We start from the raw sequence: 19,759 nt of genomic DNA, 5'->3' as shown, positions 1-19,759 counted from the left end.
TCAAGTACAACTTGGTAAAGAAAATCACTTGCACTGCAGTAAGAAGGTGTAGAACTATGTCTTGCAAAATAGTTTTTAAAAGAAAAAAAATCTTCAGCAAGGTAGCCATTAGGTCATTTGCGAGCTAGTTTAAGAATTGTTTAACGGAGACCGATTATAAAGTTATTTTCTGAAAGGGAAAGTGCCATCCTATATACAATACTACAAAAAAGTGTCTGATGCCACAGGATCAGAGTGACACTACATTTCAGCAATCTGAATATATTAGCTATAAGATGCATGCTTCCCCTGTTTAATGTGTCTTAAAAAAAAAAAATTAAAAAGCCACTAAATTTAGAGCTTCTAAATTTGTGTGCATTCATAAATTGCTGTTGGGTTTCCCAGCAGTCTGTACAGCATCTGAACATAAAGAAAGTGTACAACCTATTCTAAGAAACGTTGTTGTTTGCATGCACAACTGCCACAGACTTTCAACTTACTGAGCAGAAAGGTTAAGAGTCTGTTCTTTTCTGTGGAGGTGTCTGTAAGTTAAGCAATGAGAAACAGCTGTAGAGTCCAGCAATAAAAATGTGTTCTAAAAAATTAAATGCATCATCCCAAAGAAATGAAAGAGAGCATTATTGCTGTTGAGAGAGTTATTCTTCTCTTGTGCACTTGTTTCTCTACTGGACACTCAGACAAGCCAAGATACTCATTTGTATTCTTGGAAACTCCCCCATCCCTTCTTTCTTTCCTGTTTTTCACATCCTTGGTCAAACACAGTCCCCTTATTTGAGCCGTTCTGGTTGGAGACTGTCGGTCAGACACTTCAGCTGCTCTTCCCCCAGCTTGATCTTGTCCTCAAGTTCTCGCTGCTCAATGATGAGGGCCGACTTCATTTTTACAAAGTGCTCATAGTCTGCTAAGTTCTCCTCACTCAAGTAGTTCGCCAAAATGTCAAAGACAATGCGCTCTCGACGATCCAGGTTTTCCTTCAGTTCTTTTGCATCTTCATGTTGCTGGGTCAGCAGCTTCTGCTTCTCTACCAATGTCCGCTTAGGAGAAAAGAAAAACAGTTAAATATTCACTGGGTTCACCAGGTTGGGACAACAGCTTCAGTGTCTCAAATCTGTTTTATCTGCAAAGACAGACTTTCATGAATACTTAGAGAGGTGGAATAAGATTGCCGCTTGAAGTTTATTCTAATAAAATGCATTAATGAACAGGAATAAAATGGAGTGAATCAATGAAAGATGCAACTATTAATTTCTATTGGCCTCAACAACAAGAACTTCAAAGACTACTTTACTATGCAAGAGTTCAAAATAGTTTTATAAAATACAGTTGTCTTTGAGAGACATCCAAGTTCTACAAATTAGGACTTCACTCAGTAATGTCTTGCATCTTCAATACACAGCACCAAACTTCCACACTGAAACAGATGTGGTCAGAGAACCCAGAAACACACTAAATAATGGAGTGATTTGTTCTTACACAGCTCCTTTTGTGTTAGGACACATGATTCTATGATACTGTGGTATTTGGCAGTGCTGCTGCAATCTGCATGGGTTCTCCATGAGACATGAAGTTGTATGGTCTTAAGACATGAGTAAGAGCTGGGGCAAGACAACAAGAAGGAAGGAAGGAAGGAAGGTAAAAAAGCATAATCTTCCCAAAAGGGCTGTAACTTCCTGCTTTGTGCCCTCACAAGAGAGAAAATAGGATAAAGGAAGGCTGAATGGAGAACACACAAAGCCATATGCCATTCGCACATATGTACAAGCATGAAGGGTGAGGTACATCTCACCCAATTTTGTGTGCCTACACAGCAGCCAGCCGCACCTGAATCTCTCAGCTATGCTCCTTTAGCTGTATTTGGAAAGAAACAGGAGCATTATGAATCTGACCTGTTTCAGATGTCTGCCTAGAAGCGATCGCCTTTTGCCAGCAACAGAGCACAGCTGGCCTACTTGAACGTCAAGAATTCCAGTACAGACTTCTGAACTTAATTAAAAAGTGCCCCTAAGAGGTACCACTCCATAACTTGTAGCTTTGCTTCAGAGATTAATTTTCTTTGAGAACCTATGTCTTCAAATAAACCACAGTCTGTTCAAATAAATGTGTCCATTTTTTTTCGTTTGGACTTCGTGTTAAATCACACACGCTATAATAAGCCTAAAGGATTTACAGAAAAGTGGTTTTCTAAACTACAAAACATTTTCAAGATGGAAGTATGAGACAAAGAGGGATACAGATTGGTAAGCTTTAACAGATCTGTCTGTCAGAGTTGCACACGTATCCTGTGCTGTGTCTCTTCTATAGACAACACAAAGCTCAGGGGGTGAAACACTTTCAGACTTGTGCTCTCAATGTACTTAAAATATACAGCCTAGGTTAACTGGAGGTTCAAGACACCTATGGAAGACAAGTCACAGAAATCACACATTATTAGAAAACACAAAGTTCAGTCTACCTTTTAGTGTTTCGGAGGTCAAAAATCCCACAGCAAGTTGAAAGCAGACCTATCTGCTGGAAAGAGAGGGAAGTACTGCCCTCCTAAATTCATCAGGGGAACCAGCAGCCAAGCCCAAACTCAGAAGCATGGCTAGACTGCTCCCCAGGGCAAGCCTTGCAGCTTGTGTCTACACCAAGCAGCAGCAGAAGAATTAGAATTCGATGAACACAAGAGGGCATATATCAACCAGCTGGTGGCTCAGTTGTAGAGTAACCTGCCTAATCTTGGGATGAAATACCTGTTTTTTGAAGCATTTGCTATAATTGCCAGCAGACACAAGAACAATCAAATGTTTAGTCCTTCATCAAGGAAAGTAGACACTACTTTTGTATGAACTTTGCACGACACCTTAGCATCTCTGCCCTTTTGGAGGTTTAGGGAATACCTCAGAGAAGTGGGATGCAGAAAGGCAGGAGGTAAATGAGATACCTCCTGAATTGGCTTTTACCTCTGTCAAAGATGAGTGACACCACAAACCCTGTTTTGAAGGGTAAAGACAAAAACACTGTAGCAAGCTCAAGACATAATTCTTGAGGAGGTTCTTTGAGCAATGGATGAATGGCTTACCAGGCCTAAAGGTGTAAATGATGTCAGATAGTTCCACCTGACTGTTTTCAACCAACCAAAGCCAAACAGAGGACAGAGGGATTATTATATTTTTTTTTTTTTTTTTGAGTTAGCATTGCTTTGAAGCCCCAGCCAAACACAGGCCATCTGAAGCTCCTCTGACGGAACAATCTTTGGCTCCTTATATTGAGAGTCTCTCTCAAGAACTGTTCCCTCTTTTGAACCACAGAAATGGCCTCAAGTTGTGCCAGGGGAGGTTCAGATTGGATATTAGGAATAATTTCTTCATGGAGAAAGTTGTGACGCATTGGACCAGGCTGCTCAGTGAAGCAGTGGAGTCACCATCCCTGGGGGGTTTAAAATACATATAGATGAGGTTCTTAGGGACATGGTTTAGTGCCGAGTTAGGTTATGGTTGGACTCGATGATCTTAAGGGTCTCTTCCAAACAAAATGATTCTATAGTTCTATGATTCTATGAAGAGAAACTCCTTCCATATTTTGACTTCCCAAAATCCAGTTCCTAAATTACTATCCCTGGTGCTCATCCCTACACTTGTAATAACAGGTATTGTGGGTCTGGGCACCTGATTACATCTGTGGACTGCTGGGTCAGTGCCTTAGGGTTCTCAAAACACTCTGGCTTGGACTGATAAGGAAAGCCACAAGAAGACACTGTGTGGAAGGAAGGGGGCTGGTGGCTATTTCAGATGAAGCCCCTTTCAGAAGCTAAATTTGAAATACTTGATACTGTTCTTTGTGGCAAAAGAGACCTATGACAGACCATCTAATAGTCAAAATATTAATTTGGGAGTGATTACTTGCCTGCTGACAGACTGTTTATTTAGAAAGCCTGCTGAGATGTTGGTGGTTCCTAGAAAATGCAAAACTAATAAGCCAGTGTTTCTAAGATAACATCAGCTTAAAACAAATTACCAAAAAAAAAACATTTAAAAGAAAAAAAAAAAAAAAAAAATCAGTGATCACTAGGGCTATGATCCCGAGGGAGGGAAGTAATCTCTGTTTTGTTTATATGGTACATTAGTATAAAAATACCAAAGGACAACAAAAATGCCACACACACCAGTCTAAATTCAAATACATGCACACGTATTGTAATGCTACATGCATTGTATTTATAGTCAAAGTACCTGATGACTCGACCCATCTGAAAAGTATCTCTGATCGACACTTTTAGATGTACTCCCATTTAGATATATTACTATGGCAAAACGTTGGTGTCAGTGCATGAGAAGATGAATGGGGATTAGAATATATTAGGGATTTGGATTTCTGTCTAAATTTGACAGGAGAGCACACAGACAATTTCTGACTGCCCTTACTACACCACCTACTCACCTTCTTCCTTTTCCATGCCTAGGTAATAAGCTATTTTTATCACAGCTCTCACATGGTGTTTCCTATATGCTCGGATAATCTGGTAGCTCTTTCCCCAGCTCACACACCCATCGTTGAGCCCTTTAGGCAACTGCAACCACGTTTCAAAAAAAAAAAAAAAAGTCTAAAGAAGGATTAAATTTCTTTAAGTTTCAGAAGCTTTGATCTGCCCTCTAATAAGCTGTCAAATACCTTCCCTTTGCCTCAGTCAGAGAGGGGTCTGGACAGCCATTAAACAAGTATGTTTGGCAGCAGCCAGGGCCAAACAGCAAAAACACGCTTCAAACTAGTTCCAGCACTTACCCGTTCATATTGGTGAAACAAAGGAACATGTTGAAGAAACACAACATGATCTACAGCCCATGGAAAAAATTCTGTTACAGCACTCAGGTGGACTGCTGGCATTTCAGTTCCCAGCTACAAGCCAAAAATCCCACTTCAAATTCATTTAACTGCAGAAGCTATACTCAATTGACATGTACATGCCTGTCACCCTCTCTACTTATTTTAGCCTTTAAGTTTCACACATGTCTACATCTCTCCTTCGGTGCATATCTATATCACTAGGTATCTGCTTCCCAGCTAAAGCCTGATGGGATCTGGAGCTAAACAAAGTGCTGCCAGCAGAGGTGGGATCCAAGAGGTAAGAGCACCTCAAATACTCCTGACACTTTCACATCTACTGGGATTCCTCCACATCACCTCTGCGCTATTCTGGTTGGGTAAACCATGTTTGCTATCGAAAAATTCTTTTTGCAATGCCTCCTTCCTTCTGTCATTTCTTGCTCTTGTCCTTGTTAGGCATTGTGGAGGAAGCTGAAGTAGATGACAAACTTTTTTTTTAACAACTTGATAGATTTTTAATCAAGATCCTTGTTGAATCTAAAGAGGTCTGTAAGCTTTCTGCACTACAGCACATAGTGACACCCCTTTTCCCATACTGAACTGTTAGAATATTTTTGCCTCCTTTTTCTACTCTTCCCAGTAGTTCCACTTTTTAAAACTTTTGCTAAGAAGTCTGTTTTCCACTATGCTGCACTCAAACCCACCACTTTTTCTTACCAAGCCACTTGTAGTTTTAGCATTTCAAGCAAAAGCAAGGCAAAGAGAAAAGCTTTAAGAAATCTAAAGAAAATGACCTTATGAGATTTATCCATTCACTACTGCTCATCTTGAACTGTGCAATTCAGATAAACAAAACCAGGCAATATCCCCACCCAAACATCAGGGTCACTAAATGCAGTGATATTATTCCTGGTCTTTCTCACCCGTTCTTCTGGAGAGGTATTTTCATCCAGGTTATTAAGAGCATTTTCCACTCGGGCCAGACGACCTGACAGTGACAGCAGGAGGTTGACCACTTTGTCAAGGTCGCCGATAAACATCTTGAACTTGTCAAACTCATTTGGTTTGCAGACTTCTTTCACGATGGCCTCTACCTCCTCTCCCAGTATATTGTTTGCTTGGATGTCTTCCAGAAGTGTCTCTCGTGCTTCCCTCAGAACCTGCAGCTTCCTACTAATGCTGTCAATAAGTTCTTGCTGTGGAAAATAAAGGGGATGAGAATTTATTAGTACTACTGCATCTTTCCCTGCTTCTGAAAGTCATGTGAGAAACCTAGTGTTTTAATACATTGAAACTCCCATGTGGCTTTGACAAAGAATGCATTACAAATAAATATATGTCTAAGTGTATGTCTAAAGTCTACACCTCTGAATTCAAAGGTTCAGGATGTAGGTCTATGATGCTCAGCTTGAGACCTGTGTTAAAGCAATTTACTTTTGTGACAAAAGATGAAGGACTTAACCCTGCCCCAGCAAGCATTCCTGCTTCTTCTCTGAACAGCTTCAAAGCCTGCTATGGAGCAGCATAAAGCATAGCACATTCTTTTCTCTCTGAATACCAGGTTCATAATACCTTTCTGAAGAGCTACACTTCGGAAGATAAACAGTACCAGGAAAACAATCCTGTATTTTCCACATGATGCAGTTGAAACTAGGGCACTGCCTAGCTTTTTCTTCCTTTCTGCATAACATTAACATCCCTCCAATAGCAGTCTTTCCACTCGCAGAAAATCTTAGCATTAACACTGCCTTACAACATTTCTACAGGGAAATCATAATCCCTGTGGCACAGAACCGAGAACAAAATCTACTGCATTGCACAAAGCAGCCCTATGTGAAGCTGTGCAAAGTGGCTCTACCAAAAGACCAAACAAGCATCTTTAGCTGTCACTGTCCTATGCCAAGCAAATATATCACCTCACTAGCATTTTGTCAGGGTTTCTCTACTATAATCCCCCATTGCATGAGATGCACATGCCCTGGCTTAGATAAAGCACATCAGGTGCATCAGCAGCAGAGCCAGACTAAGAACTCAGATCTCTTGCCTCAGTGACTTGTGTTCCATCCTTCTAGCTGGGCCACCTCCCTGCATTTGGGCAAGAGGGCTTGTTTCTTACATGTCTATTAGCTTTTTTGTGTGCACAAGTTGGGGAAGTCAGTTCAGCTGGTCTTCTACCCTAACATGAGGTAAATCACACTCTAAAAAAATGCCTCTTTATTTTAAATGTAGATGCCTATTTAGTATCCAGCTAATTTCAGGTGAGAAAATCTTCCAAAGCGTTCTCTAAATATACATCTCCTCGTGCAATTTCTAAATTAAAATTACATCCTTTAAAATAGTCATTATTTCACAGTACCCCTTCATTTTTATTTTATTTTTTTTAAAATTACTCATGACATTCTTTAGGAACTCTGCTTTCTAAATGCAAATCTGATTACAAGCCTTCATGATTACTAAGAAACATACTGATAGCAGCTACCACTCTCAGGCAACACTGAACAGTCATTGCCAATTTGCTTTGGGAACAAAAAAACCTAACAACTAAAAACATCTGCCATCTTAACAGGAAGCAATTACACCCTGAAAATTTAACAGCCTTTTTGAAGGTAGAAATTCAACACATAGATCATCTGAACTGTTTTTCTCCTTTTTGATTTAATATACTCAGGCCAGGTTAATCTGGATTTGGGTCATCTCTTAGTCTGAGTGCCCAAAAGATTAAGGTAGTAAGCAGTTCTACAGATGCCTGCTTTGCTGACTGATTAATCTGCAGGATTTGATTTTTTCCCCCACTTCTCTCAAAGCAAATGCAGTTTGATTTGGATTATGTAGGTCACAGTGCTACACTCTCATTTCCCTCAACACGCACATGCACAACGCTGCTGTTTCACTGACCGAAACACAATACGATACTGTTATGCTTTATGTTACTATCTTGAATTCTTCCCTTCTGCATCTGTGCTATGACTTTCTCAAATGAAAAAATAAGTCATATGAGTGCTCAGTGTCTACCAATCTGGTGTGACAATCCAGATTAGCTCTCTCATAAGGCTTCTTTCTTTAAAAAACAACCAAAAAAGCAATTTTCCCACTAGTTTCCTATTTAGCTGTCCCCAAGCAGCTGAAGCTAGCCTTTAAAAGGCTGTTTTGGCAGGTGAGAAGGCCGTAAGTACTCACCCCTCTTTAAGACTGTTTTATCTATTAAGAGTTGGGTTATTCCAGGCCAGGCTGGACAGGGCTCTGAGCAACCTGATCTAGTTGAAGATGTCCCTGCTCATTGCTGGGGGTTGGACTAGATGACCTTTGAAGGTCTCTTCCAACCCAAACTACTCCATGATTCTATGATGATTCTGTGATCACTGATTGCTTTGGATGCAGAAACTGTGAGCTCACTACAAGCTTTTGCTAACAAGCAGAAAACCTGTATTATATCCACTGAACCAGAAGAGCTCCAACGTATATCTTGAAACTGTCAGGTGAATAATTTATAGCTGTGAATTCTGTATCAGTAAACAAGAAAACAACAAAATCTTATATTTTTCCAGTAATTCCTGCTGGTCTGACTAGCAACACAGAAAGCAGCTCAGCAGAGTCCTGCTCAGGTGTTTCACTGCTCGGTGTGCTTCATGTAAATTAATCTGCTCTCCGCTCATCACCCCATTACATATGAAGTTCAAGGCCCAGAAGCAGAAGAAACTTGGTATTCTTAGATTATTTTTATGCTCTTCAGGAGCTGCTGAAATTTTGCTAAAGGCAAAGGGCACAGTTCCTACTCAGCCACATACAGATTTTTCCTTACTACAAAAAACAGTCCTGTAGTGTCTTCAACATCTGTTGTTTTATAATTGTGGTAAACTTACATTAAATTCAGTATATGAGACACACACATTTCATTCCTGCTAGCTGGGAATAGAGGGGATGATCTCAAATAAAAGGGAAAAAAAAAAAAAAGAAAAAAAGACTCTATATGAAATTCCCATACTTATTTCAAAAGAAAAACCAAATCAAACCAAAAAATTAAAAAAAAAAAAAAAACCAACAAAAAAATCCAAAACAAAACTAACCACCACACATTTCTGCTTTGCAGAGCAGAGAATGACAAATATTCAATCATTTCACAGTGGACTGCAATTAAGATATCTCATAACAGAAATTACCAATTTCTAGGAATCAAGGAACATGTTCTGGGTGTATGCCTCCTCTAAAATAATTGAAGTCGTAAAGTGTGCTATTAAAGCATTCAGGTCCTTAATGATCCTTTGTTAAACTGTTGCCAAGTATGCAAAGCTACACCAAGTTATATATTCTGGTTGTTTTATAAAGACGCCTTGACCCACTTACTGTGAACCTTACACATTTTCTGACAAGATCCAAGATGAAAACCCACTGAACTGAGTGCTCACATCCTAGTGCTTGTGGGGGAACAGGGAGAGAAGGAAACAGCAAAGTGTGTGTGGCTACGACAATATGTATATTCAGAGAAGAAGATGGGGGAGCTCTGCTAAGAGCTCTTCATTAAATACTTCTTATCTCATACTATTAATGGTGCATCCTGGAGCTGGGGGGAGATGGAGGGAGGAATATGTGAAGGGTGAACATGATTTTCCTGTTAACAGACACCAGCACAAATAAATGGCACTTTTGCTTATAAAAGCTTTAGTATTTAGTTTGTTGGGCAAACAAGAAAGGCTTAATTTTAACACCCCACCCCCCATACATACACTCCATAATTAATGAGGGGGAAACTAATTCTGGCAAAAATGATGAACGTGACCATCATGTGTGGCACTAGATAAAACCAAATTATTCCAAATGTAGTGAAATCCTCAATTTGCCTAAGTAGTACAGCTGTTGGATTCAGTGGCCCTCTGGCGAGGGGGTAAGGGCAGCTCCCCTGCTGCACACAGGCCAGGTCCCGGTGCTGCAGCTCACATTGAATGGGAGTGATGGAAGCAGCAGGGGCAGAGACAGCGGAGGGGAGAAAAAAATGAACAGCATGGTAACAGAAAACACTACAGCCCCCTCAAATGCAGTGGCACCCACTCCTGCACTGAACCAGGGGTACAAATCTCCTAAGGAATCTCTCCTGCAGGGACAGGAGCTGGACACGATCCTTGTGCTCCTTTCCAACTGAGGACATTCTGAGGTCCTTTCCAACTGAGGACAAGGGGTAATGGGTTCAAACTGGAACACAAGAGGTTCCAGTTAAATTTGAGAATAAACTTCTCAGTAAGGGTAACACAGCACTGGAACAGGCTGCCCATGGGGGTTGTGGAGTCTCCTTCTCTGGAGACATTCAAAACTCACCTGGACACCTTCCTGTGTAACCTTATCTAAGTGTTCCTGCTCCGGCAGGGGGATTGGACTGGATGATCTTTTAGGTCCCTTCCAATCCTTAGCATCCTGTGATTCTGTGAGTTACAGTCAGATACACAAGCACTAGTGGTTCTTTGTATATAGCAAGTGACAGAAATACACTAGAATCTCAAATGGAAAACAATATTTGAAAATAACCTCTCCAAAACTTCTCCCCTTGGGACCTTCTAAAACGTGTATCGAGCTGCAAATAGCACCTAATATGAATTTCCTAAATTCACAGCTGGCCACCTACCACCACCACCCCCCCTTAAAAAAAATAGGCAGATTTTCCAAGTGATCCTGTACATCTATAATGCCTTTTATTTAGGGGTGTTTACCTAGCAAATTCACCATTAATGAAATGCATGCAACCAAGAGCTTCCCATTACACTTTTAGAAAGGCATTTTACCTTCTTTTCTGACAAGTCATGATCCAGCTCATCTTCAGAATCATCCTCACTCTGCTGCTGTTGCTGCTGCTCCTGCATGTCCTTCATTTTAATCAGCAGCTCTGCCTTCGGTGCAGATGTGCTGTAGTAAGTAGAATTGGTTGTCAGGGAGATGGCAGACGGCGCACTCTGCTCCTCTTTCCTGGTAAAAAGTCAGAACTTTCATTAACTGCCATGACATTCTAATTGCTGCAAGGAAATAACAATCTTTTAGAGCCATAATTTCACCAAGCAAGCAGGAGGTTCAACAGAAAGCCATTATCTACGAGAACAGGATAAATAAACACTGGTTGTGAAGAAAATTTATATGAACTCAGCACGTGTCCACCAAAAGCTAAAAATGAAGTAGTGCAGAAGACCTCTCACCATTACAATGAGTGAAATAGACCCAAGATATCTCAGTTGGAAACAAAACATGAAGTTACATTTTACTAAGTAGTACAAAGACCCTAGTGTCAAAGAGAGTATTCTTTAAGACTGCTGAATGTGGGATAACACACCATATTTATTTTTTTTGATTATGGAATTACAAGCAAACTTCTCAAGAAGGCTACAACTTAATTTGATAACTCGTATCAAGCAAACAAAAGGACACTAACATGGATGGAATTTAATGGAATTTAAATATTTTCCTTCTTCGTTCTTATTCACTGCCATGAAATGCCTCATGTCCTCTTTGTCTTTATACATTTTCATCACATAAAAAAAGCTAAAATACTGTTCCTTCTCTATCCAGTTATTAGAACAGATGATCTTTGTAAAATACCTAATAGCTGTGAAAAGGGAGAAGTTAATTGTTCCTTCAGTTCTCACAGAAATACTTTGCAACCAGGTCCTGGGAAACTTCTCATATTGTACACCACTTCTTTTTCTGTCATTAATGGCATCACTAGCAGTATTATGCTTAACTGCTATCCTAATGGAAAAGGCTTTGAAAAGCCCCAAACCGCAACGGCAGAAGATCCTCCCCTTCAGTCCTCTCGGAAAACCAACACACTTCAGACAGCAGCCTACAAGGAAACGCTGGCCTATGGAAAGTAATACTCACTTGTCCTCTGAAATTTTTGGAGAAGGAACTTTTGGCAGGAGCTTCCTGCGCTGCTGAGCTTCTTCTAGGAGGTGTTCATCTTTAGGAAATATTCCAACCATCAGATCCATTGTTGTTTTTATTTTCACATTAGGATCCAGTATGTCTGCTAGAGACTTATCTCTTCCCACAATCTCTCTGGCTAGTTCCTCTGACTTCCAGTCTTCAAGGGTCTTCTCTTTGGCCTTTACATAGCTGACTGCTGGTGGGGCAGCACTGCTGTCCTTCAAGTTGCTCCCAGGTTCTTCAGCTGGTTGAGGGTCAGCTGGTTTGGTTCTGGCTTCTGGTTCTGGCTCTACACCTTGCCTGGTATAGGCACAGAATCGTGAGTAGGATTGCTCAGAAGTGCTGAGTGTTTTAATTTGGTCCTTTTCCAAACCACTGGGTAAAGCAGGAGGTTCCATAGTACTGGCAAGACTTTGCCGGCTCTCCTTCTCTGCACTGCTCTCAGAATGAACTATCTTGATAGGAACCATTTTCACTGTAGTGTTGTTGTCTATAATCTTTTCAATTCTGGAAAATATGGAAAATTCATCTTTAGAAATGGAAGAACTAACATCTCAATTCTTAACTGCAAATCAGAGGGGAAGCCCAAATACAAAAAAGGTAGATAAAGAAATACAGGTAATAGAATATCCCTTGCACTGTATCTCAAACCTTAAATCTACACGTTTGCTTTTCTGCCCACACATTTTACATAGTATTAATTCATTTGTAAGTAATCTTAAAAATCAGCCTTGCACAATACCCACGGTACAGGACTTCTCTTTGTTTCCATGAACCTGAGGGTCCAGTCTCAGCAGCCAGGCCCCAGATTTGAGACAGTGCTGATGAACCAACTTTTACCCCTTTGCTGCCACACATACGGATTAAAACATGCCCGGAGCTCAACCTCATTGCCTCACACAGATCCAACAGTGGCCTCAGCTTTTGGCCTGACAGGTGGCTTAGCTGCCTGGGGAGTTCGTGATACCCTCACATCAATTCCCAGCTCTTCCAAGGGAAGAGACAACAGACCAGATGGAAGCATGCTGCAGGCTACATCTTTGCTGAGCTACAAGAATAACAAATAATCACACATGGAAAACCTGGAAATCATTCAAAACTTAATTACATGATTTAAAAAAAAAAAAAACAAAAACAAAAACCAAACAACTGTATTTATAAAATTTCACACAAGATACAGAAGTTGAAGAAATAGACCCCACCACAGTGTCCTAGTTTTAAAAGCAAAAAAACCAGCCACTGAAGAGGATAACACACCATTCTGGATACTCCCTTTTTAAAGGAAGTTTATAGCAAAATTTTTGTACTGCATAGCACAAAGGGTCACCTTGGACATTCAGTATGGCAAGCTATTTAAAAAGGAGACTAACTTATATTTTCAAATTGGACAATAACATGTTAAATAACATTACTGAAACATCTGTACTGTATGTAAACCATGCAAGAAACTGAAATCTAGTTTGGTGGTTTTGAGTTTGCAGAAAGTTTAAAATTATTCTCATAATGTGGGTTTGGAAGCTCTACATCAAGTAAAGGAACATTGCCTACTAACTAAAATATCCAGTTTCATCTGGCTGGGTTGTTTGCTGCCTTCCAGATAAGTGAGCAAGACATACTACGGCTCTTCCTCTCTAGGCGTGGGTGTGTCTCTTTCTTTAAAAATAAACGTATACTTTATTATGCTGTACTTTTCTGCTTGACTTCATATTTTTCAGAAGTTGTATCTTATATTTTAAAGGTATATTTGCTTCTGAATCAATGTGCAGCCTTCCAGTAGGTATTTACTTTCCCCAAGTGCTTTGCGGACATGCTTTGACATACTAATCCAATTTTGGGCAGGTTTTCCAGCCCATGCTGAATGCCTCCCACCACTCCCATTCTGCTGGAGTGTTTCCATTCAAGGAGACTGTCATTTTCAAGTGCTTGCTCCTGTGTCTGCCACTCAGTCCCAGCTCCCTGCCTGGCTGCAGCGGCACGAGGGGCAGCCCTGCCACTGCTCCAGACCCTTTCTTTTGCTGGCTTTTGAATAAAGCCCACGCCTTTCGGACTCCACCAGACTGTGAAAAGGAACACATTTTTGAATTTGGGGGAAATACAAGACGCGTGCATAAGTGTGTGTAGGGCAACTGGAAGAGAAGCGAGATGGCTGCAATTCTTTACCTAAAATGCCTGGTATTTGTTTTGAGAATCTGAGTACATTCATTCCTCTCAGCCTAGTAAAAGATTTTCAGATATGCAAGGCATGATTAAGTCAACTGATTTCAGACAGAGCAAGGACAGCTCACCACCAGGTGCCTCAGAAATTCTGTTTCTGCAGTCACTATCCTCCTGATTTCTGAAGTTTCCATTTGTGGAACTGTGGCATGAGATTTGGATTTGCAGCAACTCTGCATGTGGCTATTATGAAGCTTGACTCCAATCACAAGCACAGTTACTCCTTGACCTGAGTGTATGTTTACTGGAAATTTATTGATGCACATCTACTGATGCACTCTTTTAATCTTTATTTTTGCTAAACAGTCATATTTGGAAATAGCTGGGTTCTGTACAACACCAATATTTCCCCACATTACACTGTTCTATCTAAAACACACTGCAGGAAACCCTATACACTCAGGTTATCCTGTTGATAAGCATGACACCTTTCTTAAAGAAGAGTAAACAGCTACATGCTGACACCATCAAACACAAGCTGCCCACAGCACGCAAACTGGCATGTCCAAAAACTCATATGCAAGGAGCCAACAGAAGTAATAAACCAAATCTAATTAATTGGATATTAAGATAACTCTACTTGACATTTTGCTTGTATGAAATAAACCCCATACGGTAAATACCATATGGAAAGTTTGGAGGTATAGCCCGCATGTCTTTCCTTTTTTGCCATACCTATTTCATTAAATAACGTAACTATTAACTGAGGATAATGCATTCTGCACAAACAAGAACTGTCTGAGATTAAGTATTTTAAATGTCAACAAAAGATTTTCAAGGTTAAATGTATTATCATTCAGATACATGCACATAATTAGGCATGCCTCAGTGCTCACTTCAACATTAAAGCTTAGTGAAAAGAGAAGGATGAATACAATTAGCTTTCTATGCATTCTTACTATCTATGTATAAAGCAATGCATTAAGGAAGTTACCACTGTTATCTACCTTTGCACATAGATGCTAGGGTTCACATGACATTGCACTTCTCATGGTAAACTGCATTATTACTTAATCTTAAAAACATTGCAGGATGAAATATATATTTTTCCTCTGGTTACAAGAGGAAAAAAATCATGGCATGTTTAGGAAAAGAAGTGATTCATGTTTTCTGTGTCATAAGGCACACCGGAGAACTGCATGATTGAGTCTTTTCAACCATTTACATTAGAGCAAAACTATTCCAACTACTTCTGCTCAGAGAGGTAACCTCTGCATTCATTCAGCTCAGCAGTTTTAATTCTTTAACCATGAGCTATAGTGCTGAAGGATTTATGAAAACTAAGATTCCTGAGCTTCCTGGAAGAGTTTGTTCTCTTGTGCGAGAATAACCTTTTATGATGCTAGCAGCATACAACAGACACAGCAATCAATGGATTTCAGTCAGTTTGTCTAATTGAGTTTATCCAGCCTGGGAAAGGATTGATGTTCGCCTGCTGAATCTTCAGCACATCTCAGCACAAGCAGTGCTGTGGACTCCTCCACTGACTACCTGGAGTGTCATCTTCCATTGTAAAAGCAATATGAAACCAGTCATGATTTGTCAGTGTCTGTGTACACTTTCAACACAGATGTTCTCACAAAGGATACAGCTTCCCTTCCCACTTCTGCTTTGTCCCTACATTGATTTGTATTCATGCACAGACTCGGGTGGGGAATGATGACAGGGAATCTTCTGATTTTGCCCAGACTCTCAGTGGAAAATCCATTTGAAATCATCCCTTTCATTTTCTACTAACTACCCGCTGGGACACCTGAGCAGGATCAGTCAACTAAAAGAAACCACAGACCAGTAAAAGGACTTCAATGGCACCAACTGGAATTTCTCACAAGTCTGAGGCCTCTTTAGGACATGCTGGGATGGCTCATACTTAATGAAACAAAAGAATGTGCTTTTAGTATAGGAAATGAACAGTCAACCATTAATAAGGTCTAACTGGGCAAGAAATGTTAATAAAATAGTACAGGAGTTACATTTAGTACCTGGCTGGGTTATCATCCTGTACAGACACAGGAGGTTTATCAGTGAGCTTCTGTGGTGCAAACTGAGGAGAAGGGGACCTTGATGTCTCCATGGCAGGTTTTTGAAGATACCGGTATTTGGAAGATAATACAGACTCAGACCTAAGGTGCGTTTTTTCTTCTAAGTGCTGACAAACATTCTCCGTGGATGAGGCTTGGTGGAGCTGCTGTGGATTAGCACTCTTCAGTTTTCCACTGAAAGCTGCAGGACTCTGACAGAGAGAGGAGCGACTGGCAAATACTTCAGTGGAGCTGGGAGATGAGGACGGAAAGGGCCGGCTGGGTACTACCAGCAGGGATTCAGAAGAGGTGCCGAGCAATGGTGCAGAACTATCTGGTCGCCTGTACTTATCTCTTGTAGGTGGTGGTGGCCTCTGAGGAGCAGGTCCACGCTTCTTGTTCAGCAATGCTGGCTCTACCCTATGGTTTTCCTCTCCTTTGCCCTGGGACAGACAGGAGTGGTTCTCGTTCAAGGTCTGTGGCTCAGAGCAGGGGGGATGAGGCAGGCTGCGATCCTTGCTCTTCTCATTCACGTTTTCCTGAGAGTATCTGTAATCACTTGGCAACGTCCCAGACCTGCCCCGGCCCTCGTGAGGCAGAACCGGAGGCTCTCGCGCATGCAAAGGTCTGACAGATGCCTTCCACTTGTGGCCTAAATGCTGGTCCAGCTGATCCCTCCTCTCCCGTGGGTTTTCCCTCAGGGCCCCTGTGTCAGCTTGCCTAGAGAGAAGAACATGTTGTTAGTGCACTGCTGACTTATTTCCTCCGGTGTGAGGCCACTGCACTGACCTGGGAAGCCTGAACCCTGAGATCACATCCAACACTTAACATCAACTCCTCCCACCTATGGTAACTGTACAACACAAAAACATCCTCTTATATATGGACACACCCACTGTACCTAATCTAATGTGATGAGTCAAAGCATCACGTCAGGCTAAATTGGGGGTTGGGGTGCCACAAGATGCAACACAACCTTTGGGTAATCCAGGGCGCTGCAATGTGCACGGCACAGCCAAACGCACAGCACATCTCCAGCACCGACGTGTGTGGCACAGCCAAACGTGTTTCTTTCTGCTCTGGTAGCAAGTAAAACTGTCTTGAGAAGAGGAATCCTATACTAAAGTTTAATTCTCTTTTTGTTTCAGAGTCAGCAATGAAGCGTGGAAAACAAGCTTCTTCTCTACATGCAACCTTAACACTTCAGTGCCATTTTAAATGTGAACTGAATACCATGAACTTTAATTTTGAATTTGGAGATTGAATCTTTGCATAGCTGGTGAAAAATGAAATGAATGCAAACAAAATGTTTGCCGAAGCTAAAAAAAATGGGTAAAGGAAAATTAATATCTCCTGAAAAAAAAAGGCAGAAAAGGAAATTTAGAAAAGATAGTATTTTTCAGTCAGGCTTATTTTAAACTTGAACTTTTTTTGCCCTGTCAGCACATGTGACAGACAATGGCCAAAAAGGTCTTATCTTAGAAGTATTTTTCTGTTTATTCCAATTTTACACTCTCTATTTCTCTAGCCAGGAAACAGGCTTTCGCAGCTCTAGCTTTGCCATAAGACGCATAGTTCATTTGTTTTCATCAACTAAAGACAAATTGGGAAAGAAACAGAAGGCAGAAAAAACCAAGTACCTCTGAAAGCCCTGAGAGGAGACAGGTTTACTCTCTGCTTAAAGGAGGCTGAAGAGACACTGTAAGTTTAGAAAAGAAGCTGCAACAGAGAAGTAAAAGGCCTCAGAGAGCTGCTAATATAATTTATGCTATTGACAGTGCTGGTCTCTGTATTTTGAAACAGTAAGCCTGTAGACATGCATTGCCCAAGCTTTCTTTCCAGGCGACTGCGAAAGAGGCATCTTTCCCAGCTTATCTGTAAAGTGAGGTTAACTTGAATTTTCCTTGCAAATAGGTTATTAACATTACTGTATCACTTTTGAGAATGAGTCTATAGACAGTTTACACCAGTGTGTATGAAAATGAACTTTGAGATGAAAGCACATAAAGTAAGTAACAGGTTACTGTCCTCTAAAAATTCAGGAAGAAAAAAAACCTGGAGCAATTACGCACTACTATTTAAATGAAATTATAACAAATCTTTAAAGTGAAGTATTGTGAGAAGACAACTGATTAGATGTGGGTTCTACTTTCACACTTGTACAATGGAACTACATGCAAAATTATTGTTTTTTAGTCCTTCGATATGTGATGTTTTAGGACTTACAGAAGAAAGTTCTAAAAAAACCCTGGACATTGTCATTAACTGCCTAACATATGGGATTTTTATTAAGTGTACCTCACACTGATTTTTACATGTCAGTAATAAAATAGCACTGTGCTTCCAAGAGAGATGGCTTCTGCAGAGTTTAATTCCTGCACAGTTGTGTACACAATCTCTCTCTCTCTCATGTGAATTCTTAAATTTTAATATTCAATTATAATGGGTAAAATTTCAATTTAACATGAATGAGGAGCTGAATACTGTTTAAACTCAGATCTCTTCCTATTGAACTTAACAAAGAATAGTTGGATCAAACAACTTCAAGTTATCTGACAAATTCAGAGTTGATTCTGCTTTACAAAACAGTATTTATTGACTCCTGTTTTAACACTAGATGAAGGACAGTTTTGGTAAGTAAATTGATGTATGGCCAGAAAGACCAATGCTACTCAGATTTGGTTACATGGCATCTCTAGAATCAGCTGGTTTTCCCTAGTGAGTTCAATGTAAGCAGAACCAGGACTGTATTAACAAATAGTTCCACTAATTTTAATGGAAATATTTACCAAACGAAGACTGCTGGGCTTAAGTACAAAACACTGTGTTTAAATCAGCATTTTTCATTGTCTAGATAACACATGCAGAGCACAATTTTGCCCTAGTTAACCTGTGACAAAAAATTCTTCAGGCCTCCCTATTAATCTTCACATACATAAGCCATAATGTAAGGCAGCGTAACAGCTGCACTTAGGTGCACAGAAGAACCAAGGGCATGGCACAAAATGTCACAAAAACATGAATCACATGCACCACCTCAGCCAGTTTGCAAAGTATACATTGAACTCTGCATGCACGTCAGGAGGGGGTGTGCTGGTGGAAGCAAACAGGACAGAGGATGCCGCCGATCTGACATGTTTACATATCCAAAGCATGTAACTAAATTTGTTCAGTATTACCCTGGCTCAAAAGCAATGACTGCTTTAATAGTCCTGTCACTTTCTAAAATAGAGTAACAGGAAATAAAGAATCACAGCATGGAGAAATTTAGAGATGCTACATTTGCAGACGTGGAGATAAAATTCAGATATTACATCCGTGCCTTCAGACAGCTTCCACAAAATTAATCAAGCATTTTGCAGTGCCAGGAAACGGATTTGAGGAAAGGTGGCTACATTTAACATCGAGGCTAGTTTGCATTCAGTGTGAATGGGTTTCTCATGCAAAACATGCTTATCACATTATTTTGGAGAGATTTAAGCTTACTGTTCAGAAAGGAGGAAAAGAAAGCAAGCTTCAAGCCCCAGGAGAACACAGTGGCAAGAACCTGCAAAGGTGTTACATTATTATCAATACCAAGAAGTCCACTAAGCTATTTTAAATCTCTCAGTGCTTCATGTAAGGATATGCCCACAATAACAGCTGGTTCAGAAATGAGGCCCATAGGATTATACTGGGATAAGGTACCACTGAAAGGAACTCCTCATTTATAACCAAACATCACAAAGTGAGAGAGATAGAACAGTCATCTGGAAACAAGAAAATTGACTTAATTACCACTTTCATTCTAGATAACAAACCAGGCATGATCAAAAACATTG

At 40.4% G+C, this 19,759-nt stretch overlaps 1 protein-coding gene across 2 annotated transcripts in view; it reads right to left on the bottom strand.

Moving 5' to 3' along the window:
- Positions 1-767: 767 nt before the first annotated feature.
- Positions 768-19,759, bottom strand: part of SHROOM2 (shroom family member 2) — a gene marked incomplete at both ends in the record, with an annotated part of 122,178 nt that continues 103,186 nt past the window's right edge. Inside the window, 5 exons of one of the 2 annotated variants that reach the window (XM_080341983.1) lie at positions 768-1,034; positions 5,727-5,999; positions 10,572-10,752; positions 11,659-12,210; positions 15,900-16,658. In XM_080341983.1, the coding sequence (XP_080198109.1) occupies positions 768-1,034; positions 5,727-5,999; positions 10,572-10,752; positions 11,659-12,210; positions 15,900-16,658 (2,032 nt within the window). Of the gene's footprint in view, positions 1,035-5,726; positions 6,000-10,571; positions 10,753-11,658; positions 12,211-15,899; positions 16,659-19,759 lie in introns of those variants that run through there. The other variant, XM_080341984.1, reaches the window with a different exon arrangement.

Source organism: Nesoenas mayeri (genome assembly GCF_963082525.1).
Source record: "Nesoenas mayeri genome assembly, chromosome: 1".
Classification (NCBI taxonomy): domain Eukaryota; kingdom Metazoa; phylum Chordata; class Aves; order Columbiformes; family Columbidae; genus Nesoenas; species Nesoenas mayeri.
Note: the sequence above shows the minus strand (reverse complement) of the source record. Positions and strands in the feature narration are given on the sequence as shown.